At 43.6% G+C, this 27,953-nt stretch overlaps 3 protein-coding genes across 4 annotated transcripts in view; 1 reads left to right on the top strand and 2 right to left on the bottom strand.

Annotated features, from left to right (window-relative positions):
* Nucleotides 1–1,242: 1,242 nt before the first annotated feature.
* Nucleotides 1,243–8,351, bottom strand: rbm14b (RNA binding motif protein 14b). Of its 2 annotated transcripts, XR_013794045.1 has the most exons (5): nt 8,222–8,351; nt 5,770–6,122; nt 4,555–5,599; nt 2,154–4,367; nt 1,243–1,704 (listed from the first exon to the last, which is right to left on the bottom strand). XR_013794045.1 is itself a non-coding variant. In XM_079580197.1 (4 exons), the coding sequence occupies exons 2-4, from the start codon at nt 6,116–6,118 to the stop codon at nt 4,064–4,066; spliced, it is 1,698 nt and encodes a 565-aa protein (XP_079436323.1). In that variant the 5' UTR covers nt 6,119–6,122; nt 8,222–8,351; the 3' UTR covers nt 1,768–4,063. The 2 variants fall into 2 exon arrangements, 1 of the variants encoding a protein (XP_079436323.1); XM_079580197.1 differs by lacking the exon at nt 1,243–1,704 and having other exon boundaries at nt 1,768–4,367.
* Nucleotides 8,352–13,016: 4,665 nt separating this feature from the next.
* On the bottom strand, nt 13,017–19,190 carry ccs (copper chaperone for superoxide dismutase). Its single transcript, XM_079580514.1, has 8 exons — nt 19,044–19,190; nt 18,776–18,848; nt 17,233–17,370; nt 15,871–16,045; nt 15,732–15,792; nt 15,322–15,399; nt 15,135–15,238; nt 13,017–13,724 (listed from the first exon to the last, which is right to left on the bottom strand). The coding sequence occupies exons 1-8, from the start codon at nt 19,173–19,175 to the stop codon at nt 13,565–13,567; spliced, it is 921 nt and encodes a 306-aa protein (XP_079436640.1). The 5' UTR covers nt 19,176–19,190; the 3' UTR covers nt 13,017–13,564.
* A 5,697-nt stretch (nt 19,191–24,887) lies between these two features.
* The window catches only part of gal3st3 (galactose-3-O-sulfotransferase 3), a 40,117-nt gene continuing 37,051 nt past the window's right edge, over nt 24,888–27,953 (top strand). The window contains exon 1 of the mRNA XM_079580399.1: nt 24,888–24,914. The gene's annotated coding sequence lies outside the window, so the exon portion shown is untranslated. The remainder of the gene's footprint in view (nt 24,915–27,953) is intronic.

Below are 27,953 nucleotides of genomic sequence, written 5' to 3'. Positions count from 1 at the left end.
GGAGGAAGAGAGGCCGGCGAACACGGCGGAGGTCAGGAGTGAACTAACAGGGTCTGCTTTCCAAACGGGCCAAGCCTCGGACACCAACAAAACACCAACCATGCTCTCCACGTGCAGCTGGGGCCGTTATTTGCTTATGATTTAAAGGGGAATACTTTACTTTGTGGCAGTATAATAGCATGGTAATAGGGTGGAAAATGCATTAAGGTGTGTCTAAAAGTGTAATAAAATGGTCATTATATGGAAACAGCAGGACTTATCCCTCGCTCTAACCCTAATAATAAGGAAACAGGGCAGCAAAACGCATTGACCCGTTACTATGGTATTACCAGCCTATTGCCATGTTATCACTGTACTGTGATGTCAAGTGTTACCGTTTATGATTTGTAATATATGGCCGTTAATGCTTTTCAGTTGCAGCCAAAATCAAGAAGTAGATCCATCTCAATGCCTTAAAGAAACAGTAAAGTCAGTAAATTTGGTATATTTGAACCTCCTGAAAAAGTACATTGCAATAAAAGGTAAACAATGGTCATACTTAAGGCTTGCTTTTTGTGAATTTGAAATAAATGTACAGATTTCTCCTATTGGATCTAGTTCGTGTCCACTACAGTAACATTTTTGACAATTCATCTTGAGATCTTCCGTCATTGATTGTATCGGCTAACACAACACAAGTGCACGATACATAAATATTGACATGGAGAAGATAATGACGGCCTCACCATATATAAAAATGTTCAAACTGTCACTGTGGTGAGCCAATATTAAAAAGCTGGTGAGTTTATCTTTTATTTGTTGATTATTCTTACTTTTTGATCCAGCACAGACTCAGAACCTGTGGATGTGCATCTCTTTACCTACAAAATTGACTCAGGGAATGTTCCTACATTTTCATGCATTCATGTAAATAATTAAAATCAACTCTCCTCTGCACTGTCTGTAACTTAAGAGTTTAAATACTAATGTCATTATGGATTATTTTCATATATTTATTACTTTTCTTTTTAATACAACATATAGGAAAATCCTCTGTGCAGTTTTTACAAACTGTGACCTTGACTCAGAGAATTTGAGGGCTGATTTGTTGCGCATATTTTGAAGTTAAGTGTGTTACTTTGCCTACACCTTATTGCTACAATTAAGGACTAAAATCACATCTCAAATCCATTAAGAAAAAGTGAATCCCGAGCTTTAAGACTCTCCAATTGTCTTGACATCCCCCCTTTAGACTAATTTACTTTATTTACTTCTCCTTTAAGGCTCTTGAGGTCACTGGATCTGTGGTTGTGTTCACCCAATCGATTAAAGGCCTGTTTTTTTGTACCGTGTGTAAATCTATGGACACTACACTGCATATCTCCTCGAGACAACAACCACGTGAGAGTCAGAGAGGGGGAGGGGGGGGCACTGTTTGCTCCACCAAAGACAGGAGGTGGAGTGGGGGAGTAGCGTGTCCAGTCAAACGAGCAGAGGAGCGGGAGGCGGAGGAGGAGCAGAGGAGGGGGTGAAGGCGCAGGAGGGGTAAAGGCAAAGGTCAAAAAGTGGCAGGTGGGGGACAAGAGGTGAGGTCAGTGCTTTGGTTTGCTTTCTGGCTGTTATGTTTTCATTTACCTTGAAGGCCCGAAGACACAGAGCGAGAGAGACTGTGGATGCGCCGCGCTAAACGTCGTCCCCATGGCTCACGCGTCCCGATGCTGGCACCTAATTCAGTTGAGATAGTTAGTCACATCTGGACCGGGTGGTTTTTGACCTTTTTTTTTTTCATTTTCTTTTTTTTTTTGGCTTTTTTTTTTGTTTTGAGCGGCAGAGTGACAGAATATATCAGACATGCAGGTAGGTTTCAGAGTAGAGAGTAGACACAGAGACACACGGGACGGGGGGAGTATTCGGTGCAGAAGGGAGATAGACCAGACCAAACCAGACCAGAGCAGACGGGACAACCCAGAGATGAGCGCCTTGACAGAAAAAGCACTGCTCCACAGATCAAAATGTCGCCATTCTATCTGTGCGCCTCTCGCCAGCTCTCAGCAAAAACTCATTGCGCCGTTTATGCACCTCAATGATTGTTTGAGAAAAAAAAGCCCTTAATTGTGATTGAGCTTTGAGTTTAGGAGGCTGGAGAGAGAGATGGGAGCGTCACCCGCACTTACCCCGAACAAAGTGAGCAAAGCTGGGGTAGCATCTACACCTGTCTCCCCCTGGATCCCCAGTCAAAAGGGTCTGGTGGTCATTTGACTCAGGAGAAACAGACAGTGGAGAAGAACATAAATAGGAAGGAGGGGAAATGTCCAAACCCTTGCTTCTTTATGACAGTAGTCAGCCAAACATTCTTTATTATCATTATAATAATGATTATAGTATACATATTCTCAATATAAAGCATGCCGGATTTTGTTCTTTTCCTAAAAAAGAAAAATTAAAATACTTTTCTAAAAATACGGTCTTAAACATGGCAAACAAGACATTTCGCAAACCACATATTTCTACAAAGGATGCAACTGGTATGTGTTTGTATACGACACACAAAGATTACAATAGTGAGATGCAAAAGTCACTTAGCCACTAAAAACCACGGGGAGGGGGACGGGGGAGCGGGGAGGGGTATGTCCATGTGCCTCAGACCACTGTCAAAGAGTCTTGCAAAAAATACATCTCCAATTTTTAGAAAAAGAAAAAAAAACTTGATGGAGAACTAGACAAGTGAGATACGCCAGCAGGAAAATGAATGAATACGTGAGGCTTTCAGTGGCGTAACTCATTTGTCTGACTTTTTTGCAACTACAATTTGAAGCATGTCTGATAGAGGAGGATACTTACAGCAACTAAAAGACACTGCCCCATCTCTCACTTCATTGGTGCTATCACTGTTGTTTGCTAAAAGGAACCTTTAAGGCTCACGTTGTGGCTTTTGAAACCTATTACATGAAGTTAAATCAAGTGCAAGTATACAAGAAAGCTCCTGTACCCTCTTTAGAAATGATTAGTAAAGTAAAAAGCACTTAAAATGGGAGAACCCTCCACGTAATGCACTTCACTCAAAGCTTATAGGCACATAGTTACTCATCACATAGATCTAAAGGATACAGAGTAAAGATCCTTTGTAAACAGCTCATTCAGTAGTCACATGGAGGCGTTTGTACAGTTAGTGCCTCAGATTGACTTGTAAACTACACTAAAAACAAAATAAACATGTACTATTTTTAAAAGGCATCTGATAATGTAGGACTTACATAATATATACAGTCATTGTCCTCCCAAACTAAAGCGCTGACTCTGCAGCTTTAGAGCGCAGAGCTGCTGACTGGGTAAAAGTGAAACAACAGACACTGAAGTGGACTGTCAGAGGTAGGCAGCTGTGCCGAGAGCTGAAGCAGTGTCTTTCAGAGTAAAGGAGAGGTTTAGGAAAGGTGAGGAGCAGTCATACATTACAGTACGTTTCACGTGTGCTTCACTATTGTCTGCAAGCCGCAGTTGTAGCTGCTGCGTTTGTGCACTGCAAGGTCAGGAGCTCTCATTCAGTCATACAACTTTACATTCAACAGACACCTTCCAAAGTCACAGCCTGGTTCTGCTGGCAACAGCACAGTGCAGCCAGTGCACAGCTCAGGACTCCATCTGGTACATGAAATACAGTAAAACCATTCAACATAAGGCAAAAGGCTGCAACATAGCTGCCCTAACTGATTATCTAGGCCGAAAAAGAATGGCTGTAGGATTGTTTTGAAGTTTGGCCCTAGAAAATCATGACTGGGTTGCAGAAAATAAAGGCAATGAACTGACTGAAAGGGTCAGTCTAATACTGGCACTAGTGTGAGACTGGCACTGTAAAGTAAATCAAAGAATGCCCATAAATCAGACAAGAGTCGTCTCTGAGGCTGCACTGTGAGTCTGCAAACAGAACCAGCTCTAGCCCTCTTAAAGCAGGTTAATACAACGACAAGCCTCATGTCTGAACCCCACCCCACACTGGAGACCCCAGACACAGACATCCACACTCACACGTACAGCTGCTGAGGAGTTTGTGAAGGGCAGAGATGGGGTTTGGGAGAGGGCAGTGCGACTATCGAAAGGGGGGCTCAGGCGTGTGAAGGGAGAGTTCGGGGCGGCGGAGGATGGCCTCCTTGCGCGTGGGCGGCGGCAACGGCGGCTCATACACCCTGGGCGCAGCCATGGCGGCTGCCACCGCCGCAGCGGCGGGAACCACTGGCCTGAGAGCGTCCAGCGCTGCCACAGGCTGAGCAGTCATCGCCGGAACAGCAGGCACAGTCACTCCTGGCATCCCAGACAGGGCAGCCATCGCACCGGGAGGGTAGTACTGGAACTGGGGGAACTGCTGCAGCTGCTGGTAGTACTCCGCATAGTACCTGTGGAGAGATGAGAGGGTTTTACAGTTCTTAACACAGCTCTATTTAATCCCTACACTTTACTACTCGTCCCCAGGCATTAAAGAATCATAGCTACATTCATATTTTTTCTTTAAGATATTTAAAATAAGTTTTGATATGTATTTATTTTAATTTGGGACATTTGTTGGGAAACATCCTTCTGTACCTGGCCATAGGGTCCTCTGCAGCTTCCACTGCCTCCTCTGCGGCGCGTCCTGCTGGTGTGGGCAGGAGTGGTCGGCGAGGTTTTGCCCTCTGGTATATGAAAGGTTTGATGACTGGGTCAGGCAGCAGAGCAGCAGATCTCCTCAGGGGGCTGCGGTCTCTCTCTCCGGACTTGACAACAGCAGCAGCTGCCACTGCCACAGCTGCCGTCTGCTGTTCAGCCACAACCTGCTGGCCCTGGGCGAAGTAGTGTGCCTGACGTGCAGCTTCGAATAAGGCTGCAGTGGGGTCTCCTCCCATAGCGCTGATGTGAGCGTATGCTGGGGCTGCGGCACTGTAAATAGCAGGACCTACAGTGTAGGCAGGGTTCATAGCAGCGGCTGCGGTCTGCATCTCGAGCCCATGAGCAGCAGTCAGGTAGACGGGCCCGTTGGCCACTGTTGGGGTGTAAACCGGGGTGGAGTAGGCAGCAGCGGCTGCAGCGGCTGCAGCAGCAGCAGGTGTGGCAGCCACCTGCCCATAGATGTTGGGGGTCACTGAGCTGTAGACCTGGGTAGCAGCAGAAGTCAGACCCGCCTGATTGGCCACTGTACCATAAAGCTGACTGGCAACATTAGCACCATACACCTGACTGGCCAAGGCCCCGTACACGGCTGGATTCACCGGGTTCCCATCAGTGCGAGTGCCGGTGGTGATCCCAGTGAGCGCGGCATAGGTGGGGTCGAATGTAGAGGTGTTGTAGACAGAGTTGTGCACACTTTGTTGGACCTGAAGGGGCAGGCCCGCAGCAGCGGCAGCAGCAGCAGCCAGAACTGCAGCCTGGCTCTGATACTGCTCCAGAGAGGGCTTCCCCACAGGACACTCTCCAGCGTAGTGCCCCTGTTTGCCACAGTTCACGCAAGGGATCTTTCCAGTGGGCGTCTGTTTACTAGGCTGAACCTTGGACAGTTCCACAGACAGAGGGCGGCCTTTAAAGGAGGTGCCATGAAGAGCTTCTATGGCCTGTAATGCATCTTCCTTGTTTTCCATGTGAACAAAGGCATAACCTGTGAAAAGAAACAGGTATTGCTATGATTTAGGGAAGAGACATAGTTTGAATCTCATCAACTTAAACTTCTTTTATGTCTCTGAAATGCACATCCTCACATGTGTACGATCTTCTATTCACATTCTTTCTCACACACTGCTAAAAAGCATTTCTTTGCTGCTTCGTTACCTTTCACTTTGTCGCATTCGAGCACCTTTCCGAACGTCTGAAAGAGCTGTTGGAGGTCCTCTGTGGTGCACATGCCGCTCAGGTTTCCCACAAACACTTTGGTGGAGTGCAGCGGCCTGCCCCTCGACTCTTCCACCACCAGATTCCTGCCTCGAAACTCGCGGCCGTTGAGCTCCCGGATGGCGCGTTCGGCCGAACCATCGCCCTGTAAGTGCACGAAGGCGAACTGCCGCAGCACACTACAGCTGACCACTTGGCCGTAGGGTTCAAAGATGGCCGACAGCTCCTCTTGGGTCGTGTCTAGCGCCAAGTTGCCCACGAAGAGCTTCACCGTGTGGCTCTTGTCCATGGCGCTGCAGAGAAACCAAGCCATGTTGTTATGAGATAAGGCTGAGGAGTAAAGTACAGGGTACATCAGATCTTAACGGCCATTCAGAAACCACTCCCTAGTAAGAAGTAAGAAGCGGTTAAGCCTAAAGGGGGGATGTTGTGCGTCTAAGTGTGACTAACTCCTTGCAGTGGTGTCTGGACTTTGCCCATTCTGAATGTTGATTACAAAGGAGTCCATTGATTGCTTGCTCATCTCATTAATACTCTTTTTTTCCCCTTCTTATCAACCCTCCACTGATTACAGAAGACATCGAGGGTGAACTCCCAGTGAATGTAATACACACCTACATCTATTTTATCAAACAAAGGTCTGATAATAAAATCATGCATATTTATTTTCTATTGGTAAAATTTTACAGGGATCTTAAAATAATGCATTTCTTTTTTTCATTTACAAAAACAGCAGGATAAAAAAATAGCAAAGAATCAGACCCTATACAAAAGGATGTCCAAATGTTTGGTTTGAGAGCCACGTGCTGTAAAATGTGGAGGGTCGCTCACTGACAATGAGGTGGATAAGCACGAGCACAATCTCACACATGTGCACAAGGTTAAGCTCGGAGGTCCGGGGTTCAATTCCAACCTGGACGGGGCCTTTCTGTGTGGAGTTTGCATGTTTTCCCCGTGTCTGCGTAGGTTTCCTTCGGGTACTCCGGTTTCCCCTACCACTAATTGTACACCACATGTGCAATAGGCCAGGATGAATGATGTGTGTGAGTGAATGTGTGATGGTGGTCAGAGGGACTGTTGTTGCAGACTTGTGCAGTCGCAACAGCGCTTCTGTCAGTCTGAATCTGAATCTACTGAAGCTACAAACGTAGTTAACCACCACAGAGTATGGAGTGAATGTACAATTGTCTCATGTAAAGCGCTTTGTGACTATGTCTGTGAAAGGCGCGATATAAATAAAGATCTTCTTGAGGTTATGGTGGTGGTATAGTACATTTAAAATAAAGTCATGTGGCACTTTGAGCCGAGGTCATCAAAAAATGTGTCACATGACTGCATTTCATAAGACCACCTCCAGTATCAGATACAGCCATAATGGTGGTCTGAACACTTCCTGAACCCACTGCATGTTAAAAAGTATTTGAGGGATACATGAAAAGCCTCATTCCTCATTGTGTCCAGACTTGTGAGGCAAGGCTCGGCTGTGGGTACACGGTGTCCTGTGTGAGAATGTAACTTTCATTTGAAAGTGAAACTACAGCAGCTTATACACATAATGGACATGATCTGTGTTGCCATGTGAGGCTCCTGCTGCTGCTGCTGCTGCTACAGGTCGGCCCACACCTTGTGTCTCCGCTGAACAATCTTTATGGCAGCTCTAAATCAAAGGGCAAAGAGCAACGCGACACCGCAGAGTGACACTTCTATTTTTCGGTTTGGGCTCCAAGCAGCTGCACTAATGCATGTGCGTTATGCGGGCCCCTACTGTACTGCACAGCCTTTCCCCTCGATCCCTGTACCCCGTGTATTAGGCTGTTACACACGGCTGCAGCACTTCGGGCATTACCAAAAAAAATGATGACGCAGCACAACGTTACACGAGTCGACATTCCTCCCCCCCCCTCTCTCAGAGCACTTTAGAGACAAAACAAAAACCTTTACATGTAATACGCGGGTTACGAAGTTAGCTGTACCTGTTCATAGCAGTACAGTCTACCCACGTTTCTACGTAAGCGAGCGCGAGCGAGGGGGATGCTTAACGGTTTCGGCCAAAGCAAAACAACACAAAATGAAACTGAAATAAAACCGTAAACTACAGGCTAACGCGTACGCCACATACACGCACGAGTAACGGGACGCACAACAAAGGCAACAACAGCGGATCGATACCGTGAAAGAGCACACAATCACATTTTCTTTTTTGCGCAGAGCAGCGGATACAGTAGTGTGGCACGGCGACTCGGTACGGGGAGAACTCCGCGGACAAAGCGAAAACGCCTCCGAAACCTTTGCGCACGGACACCGGCTCGTGCGAAAGGACTCCGTGCCCGCTCGCGGTGACACTACGGGCGAGGTGCGGGAGGTTAAAAGAGAAAAAAATCTACCATCTTACCTAGGCGTTGCTGTGTTTCAAAATGGTAGCGCCTGCTTCCGTTTGGACGTCGGGCATTCTGCTGGAGAGGCGAGGGGGGGGGGGAGGGCTGCTCACTGGAGGATGCTGCTGTACCCTCACAAAATCACACTCGGATCCTAACGCAGCGCAGTGCACGCGCCGCAGGGACGAAGGGGAGGCTTGGTGTGAGAATGATGGGTCAAAAGGAGCAGTGGGGGAGTTTGTGGAGAACAGGCAACAAGTGGGTTTGGTTTGGTTTGGTTTGAGGGGACAATCCCTTTGTCTGCATGTATGATTTAGGTTTAAGAGTTTTTTTCTGTTTTGGGGTTTGGTGCCAGTTGGCTAGAGCTTAACCTCTTAACCCCCACCTGAACCGAGCACACTCTCTCGTTTGACATTACCCAAATCTAAAAGTTTCTTGGAAGAAAAAAGGGACAAAACGAGAGCTGAAAATGCTGAAAACGCAACAAAAATGTATCAAGAAGTGGCCAAAACTCAAAATAGTGGTAAAAATTAGATGGTAAAAATGAGATGGAAGAACAGAAAGTGGAAAAAAGTGACTATAACACAGCAACAACACAAGAAAAAAGATTTGTTTTGAACATTTTTGTAGGTCTTAGCTTTCAAATGAGGTGTTACACTGGCTTAGAGCAGTGTTTTTCAACCTTTTTTGAGCCAAGGCACATTTTTTTCAATGAAAAAATCACGAGGCACCACCACCAGCAGACAAAATGTAACCCTGTAGCCTATATTCAGTCGTTCACATCAAAGTGTCTTGAATAGGAACACTGTATAGTCTCATTACCCACAATGCCACAGTCACCGCCACCTGCCGCATCCATGCATCACTAATTCTCTTGTTTCAAAGAAATTAGCAACCTAATAAGTATTTATTACATGGTTACTCTACTCTAGACAGCACAGACACTCGAAAACGGTACATTATTTGTGGATAATAATGAATTTGTTTAAAAAAAAAAAAAAACTAGGTGAAACTGGATAATTTTCCAAGGCACACCATACAATATCTCACGGCACACTAGTGTGCCACAGCACAGTGGTTGAAAAACACTGGCTTAGAGGCTGTAAACCCCAGTCGAGAAGCTTTTAGATTTGGGTAAAGATGAACCGGAGAAAGCGCACTTCGTTAAGGTGGGTGGTAAGAGGTGAACCTTTCACGTGGAAACAAAGAAATGCTCCATTTTTGTGGACCCTCGCATTATCTTTGCGTCCTTAATAAAGATTGAATAGGCTCTTAACCCCCACTTTAGTCGAGCGTCCAGTTTGGTATTACCCAAATCTAAACACTTCTTGAATAAAGCAAGAAAATGTGACCAAAAAAACCTATGACAACTTTCTTCAGACAAAAAATAGACGAAAACATGGTGAAAACGCAACAAAAAAGTCACGCTCAGTTTTGCAGGTCTGAGCTTTCAACTGAGGCTTTACTCTGGCCTACAGGCTGTGAGCTCCAGTCGAGAAGCTTTTAGATTTGGGTAAAGCCGACAGGAGAAAAAGCACTTTTGTACAAATTGACAAGTAATACACAAGCCAAGATATAGAATCATCTAAACGTCAACAAAATAAACCTGCTGTATCAAGTCGTACAGATTCTGTCCGTTTCAGTGCATAATACCATGGCTTATTAACACATGAATATATGTAATTACAGAAACCCTGCAATACCCGTTTTTCCTTCACTCATGCCAGAAGTCTACGGCAAAAGTTGAAAGTGATATCTCTAATCTTATTTATTATCCCTCTTCACGTGCAGTGTCCCGAGTATAAAGACACAGAAGTGCATCAGAGGGAAATGGCTTTGGACAGCGGTCATTTTGTGCGGCAGATCTTTACCACATCCAGATTATTGACTGACTGGAGAACTAATCGTCAGGTACAAGTCAAGGCAGGCTCTGTGTGAGGGAAAGAATGAATAGGATGTGGTTCGACTGACGGAGCCAACCTTTTGGAAAGTGCAGGAGAAATGTTGCTCTCTCTGTATAGGTGGGAATAGATAATAGATAAATTACTTTCACAATAATGAAGTAAGCTAAATAAGCTACTCCTTAGGGCTGTTTTCAATATTACGACAATAGAAGCGCAATATTTTACTAAACCATTTCAACACACCGGCATGATCCTTTCAATTTACACAAAAATCATATAGGCAAGTGTTTTTTTTTCATCAAACTGCATAAAAAAAAACACTTAAAAATGTAGAATTAGGTCAAATTAATCTCTCAAACATGTAATATATATTTCATTTTAGTGTATTGTAGACAAATCTGTCATCTGGGTTGTTTTAGTGTTGAGGATGTTTTGCCTTCTTTGTTATAAAGATACCCAATATCAAGGTTAAACCCCCCCCCTACTAGATCAGCATACAGCATATTCAGCCTGCTGCTAAAAGTGTGTTTGCTGACAAAGCCTCTTGAGGTGAGAGGTGACATACTAAAACAACCCAGTACAGATGACGGATAATTCAGAACCTTTGTCTAAAGATGGAAAGAGACAGAGTGTAATAAAAAAACAGTAAACTGGAAACATCGATCAATAATTTTCTTTTCACTTCTTTGTAGCAAACTGAATGAACTAATGTGCAAATATCACAAACTTAAAATTCTTAGTATTATCTTACAACCTCCCTTAACCGAGCGCATTTTCTCCAGTGCAGCTTGACTCAAATCCAGAAGTTTCGTGAAGTTTACAACCTCTAGGCCAGTGCCTCATTTGAAAGCTAAGACCTACAAAACTGATCTAAAAGGATCTTTTTGTTGCCGTGTTGTCATCACTTTTTCACGTTATTTTACATCTCATTTCTTGTTGCTTTTTATGGCGTTTTCATCACAATTGTGCCATTTTTTGTTGAGTTTTTGTTACTTTTCTGCTGCACTTTCATCGCTTTTTTGTCACATTTTGGTGCTTTTTTGTCACATGCTCTGTAGTGGCTTTTTGCCTGTTTTAGTGTTTTTTTTGTCACTTTTTGATGCTTTTTTTGGTTGCGTTTTCATCCTGGTTTTTGTCGCTATTTTCAAGACGCTTTTAGATTTGGGTAATGCCAAACAAGAGAAAATGTGCTCGGTTCAGGTGGGGTTGAGAGGTTAAAATCGAATGAGCTTCTGCCAGGCTATCCAATGTATAAATGTTTTGTTAATGTAACTTTCATTGTCAAAGCAAAGGTTCAACATCTCCATGGAGACGAGCTGGTGACGTCCCACTTCCAGTAAAGTTATGAGTTAGACCTGAAGAGAGGTGAGCCCACACACAGTGAAGTGAAATCACACATGATGGATCAAATGTTTGTATTATAGTCTATAGAGGAGGAGAAGAGGAGAAACATTACCCAGTATGGCTTTAACTACAAGGCAAGAGACAATAGAAAATGTCATATGAGTGTGAGTACATTGCGGTTGTACAAACATGAACACTGCGCTAACTCTATATTGAAACTCCATGTTGAAAGAGCAGCTCGAGCCCCCTCTCACTTACACTGACCCCTGATGCTTTCACTCCAGAGGCAACTTGACCCGCCCTCCCCCCAATAACACTCACACCACCTTTTGGATACGAACAGAAAAGGCTCCAGTGGAAAAGAGGGGCCCGGCCTGGTTTACCTGACACGAGACTTCCAGAAATTCTGACCCCGAAGAGCCGGTGTCGCCTAAACCCGAGCGCTTTCCCTTCAGCTCGTGAGCCTGTAGCTCACTCTCACTCTCAAGGTCATTTTAATTTGAATAACTTTCCCCGTCACGGCTCTGGAGTGAGACCAATCTGCAGCTAAAAATTAATGGAGTGGAACTAAATGTTTAGTTACTGTATGACCAATCGTTGTCATCATTCAGAAAGTACTGTAGAATTGTTATAATGTTTTTGTATGTATGAAAGAGAATAAATAATACATCGTCATTGTGTAAGTATCGCCATTGAACCCTGTTTGTTCTTTTGGGACATTTCAAAAGAGGCACACCTACACTTTGGCAGAGCAATTTATATAGTGCTTTTCTACTCACATTCGGCACTCAAAGCGATAACACAATGGTATCAAAAAAAGGCTTAGGTACTACTGGAATTGATAAACTAAAAGTATCAAAAGCAGGTACAAAAATATTCATCTTTAGAGGCCATGTTTTAATGCTGTTGGTCCAGGGACAGCACTAAAGGAAGTTACTTGGTTGTTTCAGCTTAAAATAAATTATACAAATTAAAAGGAAATCATCTTTTATGGGATTAATTAAACGGAATGTTCACTTCTGTGGTTCTAGATGACAAATATTTTAGTGGGAGTGTCAAAAAGCGTATCGTTCAGGCATCAGTATTGTAAACGAAGTATTGTTAAAGTACCGGTATCGGGGAAAAAATGCCTGTATTTAGCTCACAATACATTTTGGGAAAAGTACCTTAAAGCAGAACGAAGTAACTCGTGCCCCTAGAGGCCATGAATGCCACTGCAGGTGTCGTAGCTTTGAGAGTAAATACTACGCTGACAGAAAAGACAAAGGGAGGGAGATAAAAACTGTTTAAGTGGCGCTTGCCCACAGCTAGCTTTGCCCGTTAGCCTGTTAGCTTCTTCTTCGTGATTCCATTAGTGTGTATTGGGGCCTCTGACCCGGTGCAGGGAAAGTTGCAATTGTGATTTTCTGGACAGAGACACCAGGGGGAGATGAAATACCCCCCCCAATCATCCCATTAACACTTGTATTACCCCCAGAGGGACAACGAAAAGGATTTATTAAGTTAAACAAGTTACTCAATTCTTCTTTAAGTTGACATTAATTAGAAAAAAAGTACATTTTCATCATTACGCAAATAAATAATTTCTATTTGCAAGCCAGTTGTGTCCTATAAAAGCCTTTGAGCAAATTAAGTGCTTGATATCTCCTGCTGTATACTGATTGAGATGCATCACATGACCACAGTTAAGTGCTAATCGTAGAGAGTGCAAAGCTCGATATGAAACAAACAGGACACACACAAAACGACCGTCTTATTGCTCCAGTCTGGAACTTCAAACTGGTGCAGACAATTACCTGAGCAGTCATTAATCTAAGGCGCAGATTAAAAGCCGGTGGACGGATCGTAGTTTGCAGCGCTTGTGTTTTGATGAAGATGAAAGGTTGTGGCGTGGCAAATCCGATTTACATCAAAACTTTGTGACTAATGTGTCTTTGCTGATTAGCCCAGTGGCTGATTTTGTTTCTGTTGGTTTCTGGATCCTCAAAAGAACAACTATCATCTTTGCTGTCAATCAGAGGAAGCAATTTTCACAGGAAACCTTCTGTCTCAGTCACCTGCTGTCCACAAAGGTCCTCTTCATCGTTATACAGACTGTCCCGGGTGTAGTGTTCACAGATTGGCGGCCGGCGTCTCCACGTTGATCTTGTTTCGACCTTTTCCTGCGATCGGTCTGTCCCTCTCCTCCCACAGCGTCACCCCGTCGCACGCACAAATCCTCTTTGGGTTTTCGAACAGACCCGCTGATCGAGCAATGATGCCACAGGCCAGTCTTAAAACAAAACAATGAAGGAAGACAGTAAAGCCGGATGTAAAAGTCAGGGGCATTGAGAATAATTAACAGCTAATTAAAGGAGTACAGTGGTCCCTTGTTTATCGGGGGGGTTACGATCTAAAAATAACCCGCAATAGCAGTAGTCAGATTTATTTTTTTTACAATTATTATCTATGTTTTAAGGCTGTAAAACCCCTCACCACCAGTGTTAATTTTGACAACATATTTTAATTTAGTTTTAGTCTTTTAGTCGAGATTTAGTCAAAAAAAATCATTTCAAAATTGCAAGTAAAATTGCAAGTAAATTTAGTCAACTAAATTTAAGACTAATTTAGTCGACTTTGCATTTAAAATATTCATTATAATCATATTTAATCTTGTTCCTCTGCTTCATGGAGCTGCTCCACATGAACAAACTCAGAGCTGCTCCTTTAGTAATGATTGTAAATGATCTGAGGCTCTTTCAGACGGTCAATAGAAGTTTGGATGATTTTAGTCTCTCCTTTTCATTTTTATTTAGTCTTATTTTAGTCGACTAAAATATCTGGACATTTTAGTCATAGTTTTAGTCTCATGAACAACTTGTAATTTAGTTTTAGTCCAATTTTAGTCGTCAAAAATATCACTTTGACTAAAATTACGACTAAATATTTTAGTCGACGAAATTAACACTGCTCACCACATACTTTATACACTTTTCACTAGTTCACATGAATTCTCCCTTATGCCTGGTGTACACTGTGCCATTTTTTTTGTCTTATAAGATTTTGCACAACAAGGAGATGGCAAAATCATGAGTTGCTCTCGTCTCCGCTAGGCCTGTCACGATAACACATTGAAGTTCGATATATTGAGGCAGGAAAGTATCGCGATAAACGATATTAACGACTCCAACGATACTCGATACCGTCAACTCTCACACATAAAAATGACAGTGAACCTTAGATCTAAAAGTGCATCATCTTTTCCCTAAAATACCACACAAGCTGCAATAAACATGAAATATATCAAAACTCAATGTGCTTCAGGGAAAAATCCAAGTTTACAAAGACAGAATGGGGGGAAATAATGATAAATATCGAGGCCAGAAATGTATTGTTTATCTGTTATTTATCGAACTATAGATCGATATAGTATCTATTGTGACAGCCCTAGTCTCCGCCTTGATTTATGAACAAATTAATGCAAACCTGGACTAAAAAAAGCCAATTCCCATCCAGCTTATCTATACAACTCCACAGCAAATGCAGGCTGTAATCAAATTTAAAAGCGGCACAATAAAACAACAGGATGTATCACCTCCTTTTTATGTAGTGTCTTTTTTGGTCTGTAATCGCTCTGCACTTTACCCTTTGCTATTACACATTTATGAACAAGCTGGCTCGAGGAATCCCCAGTTTGACCGACCTTTCTCCCGAGTTCCCGGTCGCTTTGGACAGGGGGTGACTGCCCCGTCCTAAATCATCTTCTCCTGCATCCACGACCAGAGACCGACCGATCACATCCCACACCTGCAGCAAAGCAAACATTCCCCAACACAAGCTATTACACGTGAAACACAATGTCATGATATGCAATGTTTATTTTTTTTTACCTTTAGTTGTTCATCTTCTAATCTAAACGAAGCTCTTCCGTCGTCTCCGGCTACGATGTTTCCCAGATCTCCAACGTGCTGCAATAGACATTAAAAGATGTACTAAAACACCTGGCTGCTTCGGGAGAATAAATAAAGCTCGATACAAATCATTCTACAATTTATTACAAAGACACCACCTGCAGCATGACTATTAAACATGGCACCGATGGGGACAGGGACTTCCTCTTTTATGACTGCTGCGAGGTGATGTTCTTAAGATTTACAATAGCACACTCCATCACTGACTGTATTATGCACAGTCATTATGCTCCTGGCACCATAGATTTATGGCACAGAGTCTCCACACAGATTAAAACTGAATTATTATTAGGCCAGGCATCTTAAAATGATCCAAAAGTAGACAGTACCCTTTCAGAGTCCCCCGGTCCCCCGTGCGGCTTTCCAAATGGGTTATAGTGCTCCCCGCAACTGTAAAAAACACAAATGTCACCTTCGATCTGGGGAGTTCCATTCACCGTTTGCCAACGCAGAGGTGAGTGGCGTTACCTGAGGCAGTCCTGCGTCAGGTCTCCGAGCGCGTGGACGTGGAGGCCGTGGGCTCCAGGCTGCAGCCCGTCGATGGTGCCGTCGATCAGGCAGCGCTCGGGAGACAGCTGCAGGAAACGCACCACGCCCTGCACCGCGCCCGAGCCGGACAGCATGGCCACGGCCGCACCCAGGTCTGACGCGGGACAGAAGGGATCATGTTAAGAACACAGCGGATTCAGTGGTCATTTTAATTAAAAAAAAATACTGAAGCTTTAGTTATAGTGCTTTGATGACGACTTGCGCTTCCATACTATACTGCGAGTGGTTCAAGGACAACGACCAGATGTGTTGTTTTGAAGTCAAAGTCTAATGCAGTGGTTCTCAACTGGTGGGTCGTGAAATTAAATGTGGGTCGCATTTTCAGTGGATTATGGAGCCTCTTTTTGCCTTTAGGGGCAACAGTGAGGCTTAGTTAATGTTTTTTCAACATTCATTTGTGTGGAAAATACAGTGTACATTTTTCCCACATTTTTGCCCATTCTTATTGCTAATAATACTCAATTTTCCTTCTTTTTTTTTACACAATTGTCCTTATTTTTTGCCAAAACATTGCCCATTTTTCACACATTTTTGACATTGGAAATAATCCTGATATTAAATTTGCAGATCTTTCACACATTATTGTTCTGTTTTCTGGTTCTGGGTGATAAATATTTAAGTATAGATGTCGGAAAAAGGCTTCTGTGTCATAAACCAAGTATTGTTAAAGGAATAGGCCACTGTTTTTACATACTGTGATTTGTTCTTACCTGAGCTTAGACGAGTTGATGTGTACCTGTCTGGTCTTTGTGCGTGCCTGCGGAAGAGCGTGGTCGCTTACAACTTTACCCCCGTTTGGAGCTATAGGAATACATTGGGAGAGGGAAAATGCTAGCAACATCTTTGGTCGTTTTGTGTGACCGAGGGCACACACACAAAGACCAGACAGGTACACATCAACTCGTCTAAGCTCAGGTAAGAACATATCTCAGTATGGAATAATGGAGGCCTGTTTCTTTAAAGTACTAGTATCGTCAAAAAAAAAAATAACGGTACCCCGGCCCTAAATATAAGAAAAAAATGACCCCAAAAGTATTAGTATCGTATAGAGTTTTAAAAAGGTTGTTATCGCCCATCATGATCTACAATCCTGGATCAAAAGTTTCTCAAAGCACAACACTGTTCTCATTATTCATTCATTCCATATTTAGTGGGAGTAGCTGCCCGGGGATTGACTCCCAGAAGAAGCGAGGCTGTCGATCAGCGCCATCGGCCCCTCCGACCGCCAACAACTACTCTCACGAGCAAGTGAGAGTACAGAACTATGATGAAGAACTGCACCTTGCCGTGACAATCCGATGCCCTTCAGCACTGCCCTGCGCCCGGTGGTCTCGATCAGGCCCTGGACTTCTGCACTGGTCAGAGCCGTCTCCACCAGGACAGACTCCCGCTCCACATCCACACTGACGGACTTCACGCCTGGCAACACACCAAAGAGTTACAGTAACGGTAGATATAAACAGGCAGCAGTTTAACTAAGTGAGAAAGATCTGAATCATAGACGCCAGAAGTCATAGACATTCAAGGTCTGAAAAATATTCCAGACAAATATTGAGAATATGATGAGATGATGCCGTATATTTCTTAAGATCCAATTTACGAAGGGCATTTTGAACTCGTCGTTTGAAAGAAGACTGAAATGCTGCTGCATATAAAACGTACACAGGAATCACATACATTTCAAAACAGACACCATTTTTGCTTAATTGTAATAACACATTTTCAAGGTTTTATGATATGGTTTTAATTTAAACGGTGACCAAAAAGAAAAGATGCATTATACCAGGTTACAGCAAAAATGCTAATTTCCACTGAAGTTCCTGTAGTCCCTGAACACAGTATGTTATGATACATTACAATCCATCCATCCATCCATTTTCTTCCACTTGTCTGTTGCCGGGTCGCGTGATCACACTGCACCAGGCCCTATGGCTCCTCCTGCAGGTGGTGGGTCCACAGAAGGACGGCCTCATGGTTAAACTGGCCTGTTGGTCTCTCATAAGGGGCGTCTAAACCGCTCTTTGTCTGACCCGTCACCTAGGACCTATTTTCCCTGGGAGACCCTACAGGGGCACGAAGCCCCCGACAACAGAGCTCCAGGATCATTGGGGCGCTCAAACCCCTTCACCACGTTAAGGTGGCGGTTCCAGGAGGGTGATACATTACAAAACTGATTTAAATGTACATGGAAACATGAATTTATGCAATACACTTTTAACATCTTTTACCACCCGCTTTAACTGAGCACATTTTCTCCAGTTCGACTTTACCGAAATCTAAAAGCTTCTCCTGTAGGCCAGTGTAATGACTGACTTTCATCTCTATTTTGTCTCTTTTTTGCTGCACTTTCATTGCTTTTTGTGCCACATTTTTGTAGCTTTTTCGTTGCGTTTTCATCTTTGTTATCTTCTCATTTTTGTTGCTTTTTTTTCCCGAGAAGATTTTAGACTTGGGCAACACCAAACTGGTTCAGGTGGGGGTTAAGCGCTCAGCATCTGCATTTACCTACATTTAATACAATTTAGATTGAAGCATTGTCATATTCAAACTCAGATAATAAAATGTATTACCATAATTTACCTTTTTCCTGGGAAACAGACACTCACTCATCAAGAAGACTCTTATGCAAACAGCCTTTAGCGTGATAATATTAAGTTCATGGAGCAAATACACCAGATTCAACACTTCAGGCTAATCTGCAGCTCCATGACAGGCTACCATGAGTAAGCAGAAAGAAATGTCTTGCTTGGATGCATCTGATAATCCAAACTCTTTGATGACGAACACAGAAACCAAAGAAGTGTCAAAATGTGTCGAGTCATACCTGGTTTTCCTTCTAACGCTCCCCTGACTTTGTTGGCGCAGCTCTCACATGTCATCTGCACTGCAAACTCCAACTACGGACAAAAAACACGGATTATTAACAGCCTGAGATCTGCTTCCCCCCAAAGACCACGCTAGCATTAAGCATTAGACAGAATCATAATAACAAAACCACCTGCGGATGACAACAGCTTGTTTTTGTTTTCATTGTATCGCGAAAAACGGCTGTTTAACGTTATAAGTTAGAAATGCGTCATAAAAAGCCAGACCTTCGCTGTCCTGTCAGTGTCCATTTTCACGTGTGGCGTCGCCGCATTTGCGATAACAATCGAGTTAAAAAAGCAACTTCCCACTTTGTGAAAAAAAGAGAGGAAGCGGCTGTTTCTGATGGGCGCCGCCATGTTTCCTCCACATCAGGATCATCACTGCCGCCTAGCGACCGTAGACCGGAAGTGCAGTGAAATGCATCCTGTGTTTAACCACATTTTGATCACTCTTTTGGCGCGTTTTCATCCCTTTTTTTTTGTTGCTTTTTGTCACGTTTTCGTTACCTTTTCCATCACTTATTTTTGTCGCTCTTCTGGTGCGTTTTCATAATTTTTTTGGTCTAATTTTTTATTTTTTTGCAGAAAATGTCGGTTCCGGTGAGGGGTAAGGGGTTAAAGGAATAATTCACTGTTTTTACATACTGAGATATTTTCTTACCTGAGCTTAGACGAGTTGATGCGTACCTGTCTGGTCTTTGTGCGTGCCCACAGTCACGCAAAAAGACCAAAGGCGTTGTTAGCATTTGGCCTCTCCCCGTGTATTCCTATAGCTCCAAACGGGGTGAAGTTGGAAACTACCACGCTCCTCCACGGGCACGCACAAAGACCAGACAGGTACGTTTCAAATCGTCTAAGCTCATGTAAAAACATATCACAGTATGGAAGAACTGTGTGCCCTCAGTCTTGCAAAAACACCAAAGGCGTTGTTAGCATTTGGCCCCTCCTAATGTATTCCTATAGCTCCAAACGGAGTGAAGTTGGAAGCGACCACGCTCTTCCACAGGCACGCACAAAGACCAGACAGGTACATTTCAACTCGTCTAATCTCAGGTAAGAACATATCTCAGTATGGAAAAACGGTGAACTATTCCTTTAACCAGTTTCCAAATCATGATTTAAATACATTTTGTACAATTTATTGCGTTTTCATTCAGCTGATCAGGAGTTTGAAATCGGAGATTGTCCATTGGTTGCATTCACATGATGCCAGAACCCTCTCTTGAACTCACAGGCTAGTGTAGCATTTGTGCAAAAGTGACTCTGAAAAGTGACCCTTCAAGTTGTGAAATGTCCCTGTGAAGTATTAGGAGCTTTTAATACCTATGTTTACAAATAACAGGTGTTTTAGCCCATTTGTACTCCCTAATATTCTGTCATACACATTGAATTGAGTTTATTGACTAGACTAACTGAAATGATACTAAAGGCAGTACAATAATGGTGATTGTGGTGTATTTGGCGTGCAGGTTACTTTCATAATACATTTACATTATTGAGTGAATACCCACAGATTAACCTTATGCCCTTAATATGAGAGTGGCCGCTACTAAGCTGGTGCTTATAATGCGTTTGTTGGTTAAATAAATCCTTCTCTGAATTTCTCAGAGTCAAAATTGCTGCTAACCTCAAGCTCTGAAAAATGTCCACAGACGGTCCACGGCGGGACAAAGATGCTAAATTATGTCAAGCCTTTATGTCTTTATATATTACATTTAAGCCCTCAGTTGCTCATAAGCAAAATGGATGAAGAGCTCAACCATGTATCAATCAATCGACTATTCCACTGTGCCGAGCTATGGAGTCAAAAGGGTCTTGGTCCACTCTCTGCTTTCATTTCAATTCTCATTTTAGAAATATAACTCACAGTGTTGTTAGAGACAGTTTCATCCAACTCAGGACCACACGCACATTCAAATGCAGTTTTTTGACGCACACAAACAATAGGCTACCTAAAGCAAATGTATTGGTACTCTAAAGGACTATGTGAATTGATATACATTCATACATTTACATACAAACACTCTTTATTTAAGCTCTTAAGGTGCGTTCACACCAAACGCGGCAAAGCGTCAGGTTTACATTGAAAATACCTGGAGGACGCGCCTCAGGGAGCGTCAAAATATCCCGCAGCGAGTCACGCGCCTCCTGTGCGGCCCACGCTAGAGTTGGGAAATGTTGAACTTTTTGGAGAAATTTGCGAGCGTCGACCAATCAGGAGCTTTCTCCAACAGTGATGTACGTTGTAGCTGAGCCACCGGGGCAGATTCTATGCTGGCCAAGAAAAGAAGACAAACAAGAAAAACAAAAACAAAAACAATAACAAAAATGAAATCAAGTTCATGGTTAACCGGAGCTACTGCATTTCTGGGACTTTTACAAGGTAAACACCCAGGATTAAAAGCGGCGACAAGAAAACTTGTCTTAAAGGCTGACGATGACTGTTGTAGCTACGAACACACGCTGACGTACGGACAGACAAGCGACTGACTTCAGGTAAGCACAAGCGTCTAACTACGGGCTTTAGCCGCGTTTTTGACTACCGAAAAGCGTTTAGTGTTTAGTTTTTTTCATTAACAATCAAACAACTTCTCTCCAGTTGTTGGTTAATTGGTTAATGGTTTTCCATTGCTCCAGAATTCATTTATTGACTTTGAGTCTTTACTCTGTCCCGCGGCCCTCATGACTCCCTCATCTCACATCAACAAAAGGGCAATTGGGCCTTCACTGTAATTGCCCCTGAACTTTCGAATGGTGAACAAAAAGCCTGCAGAGAATAAGTGCATCTGAGTGCTTGACATTTTAAAGTTTCAAAAGTGGCATTTCTAGACTTTGTCACTTGCATTATGTCAATTTTCCTTCTGCCCAAATTTACAGCCTTCCTTTGGCCCACATATCAGCGTGGCAGATGGGCCTTGTCTGGCCCAAGTGTGCAGTATGTCTGTGGGACTCAACATCACCAAAATGCAGTCAGGGCTCAGGCTCCTGTGGCCCATATGTGGCTAACTCACAAGAGAGCAGTCTAAAATGTGGCTCAATGTCAATTAAAAGTAGATTGTCATGGCCATTAGTGAATTTGAGGAGAAAATTGTTGGAAGCAGGAAGGCAAGAGGAGGTTCAAGGCTCACTTTATACGACAATGGTGGACTGAAACGCCAACAAGTTTTGAAACGCAACGTAAATGTTTTCATCAGGGCCCAGATGACGACTTTTTGGATTTTTTTAAACTGTTTTTTATTAGTCAAAAGCCATTTGAAGCACTCGCATCTAAGTATTTCTACATAGAGTGTACCAAATGTGCAACAGTGGAAACTGAGCCCAAACAAACCCACAGTTAAAACAAAACTATCCTGAACACCAACACTTTTCTTAATGCCTGTGGGTGACCTCTGGCAAATTTCCTATGGTAATTTTCTATTGTGCTGCTCTGTAATAGGAAAAATGTTAGCTTGAAATCCCTTGCTATGATGGAAAACTGTTGGACGACTGAGAGCATGCACAAACTGGAAGCTTTTCAGGCGTGACGTTGAAGTGACACACAGTTCCTCACCTGCCCAATCCATTTCTCTGTTGGCCACTGAGAGACACTGTGGAGTCGTCACTGCCTTTGTGACAAACAGGTCCGGCTGTTGTCCGCTCTGTGCCACGGCCTGTGCAGGTTATAAAACCGCATTAATATCTGGCTCAGACTCATTCTGCAGCTTATGAGCAGATAGATAGTTAGATGAGATCATATAAACCCCAGGATAGATGAGGATTTTTGTTTTATGATCTGTCTACTGTTAAAGCAGGGGAATTGTCTGTTTTATGAGGCTTCAAAAGGCCATGGAGCTAATGAGAGACGTTAATTCCCTTGCAATATTAACTTTGGTCTATTAGTTGACTAATCATTCAGGTCAGACTGGAGCGGTGATTCTGAAACAGGTAATGCTCGAGACAAAGAGATGTACAATGTGTCCCTTTCTCTATTTCAAACCTCTTGTTATGACACTGAGCCGTGTTAAGGCTCATTCATACTTCACAAGACGCAAGAACTTCTTGTTCTTGCACTGTCAGAAAATTAGGGTTAACACCTTGGTTTTCCAATTCTGGAGAACGCTTACTTGAAAGAAACGACACAGAAATCAGTACTTTGGTTGGCTTGCAGTTCACCACAGCTACGCAGTGTGGTTCTCCTGCACCCATTCTCAAAGAGTTAATTTCTGCACAGCCTTTAATTTAGTTTTTCCATAGCATATTACATACAGAGGTGGAGTTACATTTTACATCGTCCAATACATCTCAGACACATGAATCACACTATTTCATCTAAGTGGGGAGGCCCGGCGCGTGCAAGGCCATCTGCTCTTAGTGATACACAGTTAGACTGCACGCTCCGGGGTCCCACTCAATGTCCTCCTGTCTTTGCTGTCTCGTTATTTCTGATAAAACATTTCTGACAGATAATTCGGGAAGAATGTGAAACTTATGCTAACCTTGAAGATAATTTCAAATACTTGATTATTGCATCATTCTTATACCAATAATTGTATTGCAGTTATTTCCATATTTACAATTCTATTACATTTCCCTCCTGTTTATCAAAACGTTAGCATATTTTCTCACATCCAGATACACCATTCCTTCCAGATTTCAGTGAAGTCACGTTTGCCTTGTTGCCATGGAAAAGTTTTGTAGCTGCCGACAGTTCCATGGCGATAAGGCAAAAGTGACTTCATTTTGTTCTGCAGCTCAGGGTGCAAGAACTTCTTCTTCTTCTTCTTCTTCTTCTTCTTCTTCTTCTTCTTCTTCTTCTTCTTCTTCTTCTTCTTCTTCTTCTTCTTCTTCTTCTTCTTCTTCTTCTTCTTCTCCTTCTCCTTCTCCTTCTCCTCCTCCTCCTCCTCCTCCTCCTTCTCCTCCTTCTTCTTCAATAGGTTCAGTTCCTCCTCATTATGTGGCACTTAGCAATGTCATATTCAACAAGAATGAAGCTTATCTACAACAACTAAAAAGAAGGTCAAACTGAATACTAATTGAGCATTGTTTTCAAAATAAAACAGTTTACATGATTTAAAAAAATAATAATAATAATATATATATATATATATATATATATATATATATATATATATATATATATATATATATATATATATATATATATATATATATATATATATATATATATATATATATATGGAAGCTCATCTTTTCAACACCAACTGTCCACAAAGAGCCTGGACTGTGAGGAGAAGTGCAGCTGCTGCAGAACGCTCAGGGGAAGTGCAGGAGACACAGTTCCTCGCTCAGCTTCACAGAGTCACAAGTAAAGTTTTAGTCCATGCAACCAGAGGGTGTCGATGCTGCGAACTGGCTACAGAGTTGACCACTGAAGCTGGTAAGTGCACAGAGCTGAAGGGTAAAACTCCAGAAGTTGTGCAGATTTAAAGGAAATTCATAAGGAATGTGCTGCATCTTTCCACATCAACTAAAATAGTCTGATGATCACATTCTGGATGCTATAAAACCTTTCTTCTGACCCAGGTTTGGTGAATGTTAGCCAATCTGCTGATCTGTAGGCAACAAGTCCTACATGTATCAACAATAGGGATCCTAAAACTGTGGCCCAGTGAACGGCACAGTCGGTAGATCGATGGGACCGTGAAATGTCCTCATGTGGCCGGTGTACAGCGCTTTCAGCGGGGGGTAAATCTTTGCCACATCACAGGCGCAGACGCACGCTGTTATTGGCTGCAGGGGTGAATAGAGAGCGCGAGGCAAGGGGTGGGGAGGGGAGGGGAGGGGAAGGGGGTGGTGGGGGGCGCGCGCATGGAGAAAGAGAGGGAGACTCCGCGACAGCCCACCGCTTTTTGTAGCACGAGGAGTCTCTCCGATGACAAACGCACAGCGGACATTTACGAGCGCGGAGCATCACGCCGTGTCTGCGGAGCGAAGGAGCGACGCGGAGGAAGAAGAAACCTGGGGGGGCTCGAGAGGTTGGGACGGCGCGGGGACATCGGGACACCGGAGCTTCGGGGGTTGGGGGGGACAGATCACGGAACGACACGACCCCCTCCTCGCATCACGCTACCCGAGCTCGGATCTGAAATGACAAGGGTGCGTATATGACGGTCGGTGCGCCTCTTCCATTGTGCTGTAACGATCTCGCATGTCCTGTAAATCTAGCGGTTTTACGCGCGGAGGTGACGCTGCTACTCCGATGAGGCTTTAATTGAGATGTCGGGCTTCACAATTAGGCTGCACTTTGTTTGTTTTCTGGAGAGGGGAATGCGTAGCCTACATTTGTGGAATTTTGGAGGAGCGCGGTGGAGAGTAATGTTATCTCTCTCCCAAAATCTAATCTGAGCCGGCCCGTGTGTCTCGCTCCAGACAGTGGCATGTTTTAGGGGAGGGGGGACAAGGGATTTGTGTTATTGTTTATTCCGGGTGAGGACTGGGGGGGGGGGGGGCAGCCCGGGGGCGTCTGCCGTGCGCGCCTTCGATGGTCCAAGGAGTGATCGATCCACGGCGTTTTCTGCCGTTTGAAGCGCGTGTATGTACCTGTGTGTCCAGTCAGCGGAGGCGCAAGGGCAAGGACAGACCAGTGCCAGCGAGACTTGAGGCGGAAACGCTCGTGCTGTTGGATTTCTATGGAGAATTGAAGCAAAGTTCACGGTAACTTATGCCACAGTGTTTCCCATTAGTGAGGGAGGGTCCCTAAAGGAATGGCAAACCATGTCCCCCATCGACTGACAATAAAGCCAATTGTAACTGCTTATTGGCTCCTATATTATGTGAAGAAATAGCTTATTTGTAGGCTATGAAGTGTGTAGGAAAGCTGTGCAATTAAGTGTATTGACAAGCAGGTAATTGTGGGAAACACTGTAGTTTATTGCATTTGTGCTGAAGGAATAGTTGGCTTTTATTGCAGTGTTAAAGAGTTCATAGTAAGTTATTCAGTGGCTACATCAGTCTGTCCTGCACCATCATGCAGCCAGGATCTGACCAAAATGTGCAATAGCCGATGCTCAAAAAAGCAACTGCTCTGCCACTACAGCCGTGATGGGAAATTAGTGGGTGAAGTTTGTAGGCCACAGCGGCGCAAAAAATAGAAATTTATTACAAAAGTGCATTAGGTGCTGAATCAAATTGCCCTGGTTTCAGATCATTGCAGAGTACATGACAAATCATTTCATTATCAAGCCATTGAGGCATTATAATGAAGTTATCAATAGTCTGGGCTCTCACCCCCCCTGCTGTGTGCACGTCCCGTCCACTCTGCTGTCAAATTTTCTTGCTCTCTGGTGCTCTAAATTAATTAAACACCACACTCGGATTAACCAGATTAGATTATCCGTGTGAACCTTTGCTGCCGGTGCCCGAGGAGGGGCCGCGCTGCGATTAATGACAAACTATTTTTATCTGGCACCTCATCGGCGTGTAACCCTAATTATCACAAGTCTATTCAATAATTTCCACAGTGGTAGTGGAGACGCATCATCCTCTTTGCGATCTGTTTGTGTGTTGTTTTCATTCAGTTATTGAACGGAGAACGCAGTGGACTCCCAACTTGTAGCTCGTCTGCTCTTTTCATGACATTCCCCAACATTTATCGAGACCAATTGGATGGCTGTCATGTATAGATGCTTCGTCTCATTGTGCATTAGAAATATACCGGTTAATATAAAGGTAAATCCAGTTTCTATCTGAGATGTCCAGGCTGTTATATATCTCTCTGCTGTTGTTGTGTTGTATGAGGCTGGAAACCTTTGCCTTATGTCTATTATTATGCCTTAACTCTTCAATTCAGCCTCATTATTAACGGCTTATGTGGATCTGGTGTTAAGATAAATGCAGCACTTACACTTTAAGTCATGGCTCTTCTCACACAGATCCTTTAGTACAATCATGCGCATATGTCATTAAGCATTGTAGAGTCGTCAACTGGACCGGGTGTCAGAAAGAACAGCTCACAATGCAGTGCGATATGGTGATAGACCGCAGCTCTTTGCTCAAAGACAGACACTTTCCCCCACTCGTGCTCCTGCTGGTGCGTCTGAGTGAGGGACAGTGATTTAAGCCACTGATTCCCAACCTTTTTTGGTCCCACGCACCTCTTAAAGCATTCATTTTACACTCTGAGTACCCTTAATCCTGAGTGAGCAACTTAAAGCTGCATTAAGCAACTTTTTATGCGAAAAAAAAAAAAGTTGAGATTTGTGCGTGTTTGATGTTGTAGTGACCGAGCTGTATGAGTGGTCAACATGGCGCATTTACTTTCCGTCACAGTGGTCTCTACAAAGCTCCAGGATCATTCGTTTTGTAGGTTTTCTGGCGAGAGGCTCCGTCAGCAGAGAAAACCTTCCAAGCAACTGATCCTGGAGCGTCTTAGGAACCACTGTGATGGAAAGTAAAGGCACCACGTTGACCACTCGTACAGCCACAGGGTCACTACAAGGTCAAATACCCCCAAAATGTCAACTTTTTATTCCCACATAAAAAGTTGCATAATCCAGCTTTAACATAGGCTTTTCAGTATGTAGTCGAGTGGCATTTTCAAAAAATATAGCTAAAATACACTTTCCTTTACCCCCAGCAAAGTGCGTACATGGTTGGGAAACACTGATTTACCCGATCATGATGAAGTGTGAACTGTCAGAAGAAGCAGATAGCTTTCATCGTCTCTAAACGGCGACGTAAAGATACCAAGCGCTCATGAAACGTGATAAAATCTTAACTGTGATCTAGGTCAAAGAAAACCGCGTTGTTTCTTTGCCCCGGATTGCCGACTTCTATCTGTTCTCTGTAATTGCTTCTCTCACAGAGCGGAGGAGAGTAAAAGCAACAATAGCTGGAAAGTAATGAATCGCAGTGGAGGCATTTTGAGCGCTGAAATGACCAGATCGCTGTCTGGACTTGAAAAAACGGTGTCAAAGTTGTTGTAAAAACCTGCTTTAAGTATGATTTTTTGACCTTTAAAGAACAGCTACACTGCGGTACTGTCACATATCGAGCTGTCCATCTTGTCCACTCCTGTCTCGGTCCCTCCCCTTGAGTTCTCTGTAAGTAGGTTAGGCAGCGAGATGAGGCGAGCGACTTAATAATAACCCTCTTGCGGCTGGTCATTTACAAGCCCAACCCTCCACCCCACCCCCC

This window comes from Gobius niger (assembly GCF_951799975.1).
Source record: "Gobius niger genome assembly, chromosome: 21".
NCBI lineage: Eukaryota > Metazoa > Chordata > Actinopteri > Gobiiformes > Gobiidae > Gobius > Gobius niger.
Note: the sequence above shows the minus strand (reverse complement) of the source record. Positions and strands in the feature narration are given on the sequence as shown.